This window comes from Gossypium hirsutum, chromosome A12 (assembly GCF_007990345.1).
Source record: "Gossypium hirsutum isolate 1008001.06 chromosome A12, Gossypium_hirsutum_v2.1, whole genome shotgun sequence".
Lineage (NCBI taxonomy): Eukaryota > Viridiplantae > Streptophyta > Magnoliopsida > Malvales > Malvaceae > Gossypium > Gossypium hirsutum.
In genome coordinates, this window is record NC_053435.1 from 87,750,159 (window position 1) to 87,753,291 (window position 3,133).

Sequence of the window (3,133 nt, forward strand, 5' to 3'; positions counted from 1 at the left end):
CACTTATGACACAGTTAAAGTTTTATTTTAAAATATTTTGTTAATTTTAATTTTATTATGTATTTTTTTTTCTATCAATTAAGATAATGTTATCAATTGAGTCGGTGTTATAAGTTAATTCGATATCAACTTAAAATTAATGAAAACACCATGATAAACAATTTTAATGCATTTAATATTCCTAGTATGATGTATATATGTGTTTAAATTTAGCTTTACTCACAATTTAATCTAATTTTTTTTAATCTCATACATAGTGCATATGTTATTATTAATTAGTTCCAAACTATCTATTACTTAGTGTTCTAAAAATGTTGTTTTTTCATGCATCGCATGTGATATAATTTATTGTATTTATTTATTTTGTTTAGTATAATATATCTATTTATTACTTACATTTAAACATTTTACCGAATTAGTGTCACTCTTAATTATAATCAATATTATTATAATAACATTTTTATCTTTTCAAACATTTTATTATCTTCAAATAAAGTAATTACAAATTCAAGTATCGAACACATATTCAATAACATAATTACAAATCCAATTCCATTATCACTTCACATATATTTACTATTAAATAGTTTTTAAACATCAAATTTTTTTCATTCACAATTTTTATGTGACAAAATCTAATAATTATTTATATGTTGTCACGGGGCTAGATCTTTCGTCTCACGATCCGTGTGGCCTTAGGCATTCGTTCGTCCAAACTCGCCTAAGTCAGTCTTTACTCAAGTAAGGATTCCTTAAGAACTCTTCTAAGGCACCAATTTGTATAGCGGAAGCAAACAATGCCAAAAGAAGCTACAAAGAACAACAGAAAGAACGCACACAAGGTGTTTGAGCAAATGCTATTAGAATTCTATTACTTTTAAGAATTCAAGTACAATGGAATGATTTACAAATGAGGAGGAGGCTCTCTGTTTATAGTTGAGCTCCCTAAAAACTGACGGTCAAGATTAAATTATATTAACGGACGAGATTAGTCTATCATTTAATTTTGGGGATTTACAAGATTATATCATATCATATCAAATCTACAAGATATAATTCCCCTACTTACTAAAAATAGCCTAACTTGTCATATATTCATTATTGGGTCAAGCAAGCTTCCATTTGAAGGCTTCTCCAACAATTCTTTGAATCGGGTTAGTTCTCGTGGGCTAAATGTTCACTATCTAATCGATAGACCTCCATGGGGTGCATATTGTGCCATGGTCACGGGCTTTGCACTTTGACCCGTGACATATGCAACTAAGTTTAATATCAAGCTACACCAATTCAGTTAATGAAATAACAATGAAAGCTGTAAAATTTTAAAATTAAAATAGGTAATTAGAGTTAATTATGTATTTCAATTTTTTTTAAATTGTTAAAACATTCAATTACTTTGATAACTATCCATCTATAGTTCTACTACCCACCCAAAAGTTGAATATTTTAATTAAAGTAATAAAATAAGCTAACATTTTTCAATTCTTATAAATAATATTTAATTATTTTAAATAAAATTAATTTTCAACTAAAATAGATAAAATATTTATTTTTTCACTAATATTGTTAGTGTAAAAAATTCTATTTATATTTTTGAAGTTATATATTTGTGTCATATTAAAATTAATTTTTATTCTTGATATAAAATTTAATAATTACTCATAATTTTCCCTCCAACTCTTAAATAAAAAGATAAATACATTTTAATGCGCTCAAAATTACATCCTCACACACAGAAAATAGTGCAGATATTAATCATAGTAAGACTCAATCGACTATTTATGAAATTATATTTTTATGTAGATTTTGTTAGGTATATTTGAGTCAAATTAAAATCATTATTTTTATATTAAACTATTAAAATGTAATCATATCTTTAACTAGAGTTAAAAAAGGTCCCATGTTAGAGAACAATAATTCCGACAAGAAGGCTGTGACGTAACACAAGTGACGGCACCGCGTGTCCTCATATTTCTTACTATTTGCTTCCGTCATCTGTCGCAATCGAAGTTTCGGCGCTTTCCACTTCTTGTTCACCCTATTCGGTAATCGCTAGCCACAACTGTTGTGTGTGTAAGTATAAAAAACAACATAACACAGCTTAGTGTGCGTATACCAAGGGAACTTGAAATGGAATACTTGACTCATAATTTGGGTGGGAATAAGGGAATGAAAAGGTCTCGTTGTTCTTCAGCTAAGGTTGAGAGGAAGATCATTGAGAAAAACAGGAGAAATCATATGAAGAATTTGTACTCCATGCTCAATTCTCTACTCCCCCATCAAAATTCCAAGGTATGTTTTTCTTTTTTGGGGCTTAATATGCTAATTGCAGGAGTACTTTCAGTTTTCATTTCAATGGGGATATGCTAATTGCAGGAGCCATTATCACTACCTGATCAAGTAGATGAAGCTGTGAAATACATAAAGAGGCTGCAAACAAAGTTGAAGGAATCCAGGGAGAGAAAGGAAAGCCTAATGGGAAGAACGAGATCCTACAAATGCACCCACAGTAATGATAGTACTAAACCTGCTGAAATTAGGATTAACGAAAAGGGTTCAGCTATGGAGGTGGCTTTGATGACAGGGCCCGGCAGTCAGTACATGTTTTATGAGATGATCCGCATATTTCATGAAGATGGAGCTCATGTACTGAACGCCAATTTCTGGGTTGTTGGGAATACAATTTTCCACATCGTTCATGCTGAGGTAATTAACCCACCTCTGCTCTTCAATTCCAATTTCAATTTTTTTTTTTGAAAATCTTGGAATTAAAATTTTCATTGTTGGACGCAGATTGGAGAATTTGGTGTAGCGAAAATAATAAAGGAGAAATTGAACAAGTTTGTGAATGAAGACAGGTGCAGGGAAGAGGAACTTGAACAAGAGCTATATTGGGACTACGAAATCCCTCCCGAAACGTGGAATTTCCATATCATGTGATTCACGTTTCTCAATCTAGCTGCTTCTATGCCCCGCTAGGCTGCTTGCTGGTTTAATATTGCCTTTATTTGTTTCTATTATCTGGTGTCAGCCATTCCTTCAGTAATGGAACAATCATAGGTGGACTTCGAAACTTTCCAATTGTTTATTGAGAGTAAGGGACTAAGAGTAAAGCTGGATGAAATTTATTTAA

General features: G+C 30.9%; 1 protein-coding gene across 1 annotated transcript; it reads left to right on the top strand.

Moving 5' to 3' along the window:
• Positions 1 to 2,070: 2,070 nt before the first annotated feature.
• Positions 2,071 to 3,133, top strand: LOC107934704 (transcription factor bHLH162). Its single transcript, XM_016867192.2, has 3 exons — positions 2,071 to 2,292; positions 2,377 to 2,706; positions 2,794 to 3,133. The coding sequence occupies exons 1-3, from the start codon at positions 2,131 to 2,133 to the stop codon at positions 2,938 to 2,940; spliced, it is 639 nt and encodes a 212-aa protein (XP_016722681.1). The 5' UTR covers positions 2,071 to 2,130; the 3' UTR covers positions 2,941 to 3,133.

Excerpts from the sequence above, each read along its gene's own strand:
- LOC107934704 (XM_016867192.2), top strand. The coding sequence starts at position 2,131 with ATGGAATACTTGACTCATAATTTGGGTGGGAATAAGGGAATGAAAAGG. Across the intron at positions 2,293-2,376 it reads TCCCCCATCAAAATTCCAAG|GAGCCATTATCACTACCTGA; the intron begins GTATGTTTTTCT and ends TGCTAATTGCAG. Across the intron at positions 2,707-2,793 it reads TCCACATCGTTCATGCTGAG|ATTGGAGAATTTGGTGTAGC; the intron begins GTAATTAACCCA and ends TGTTGGACGCAG.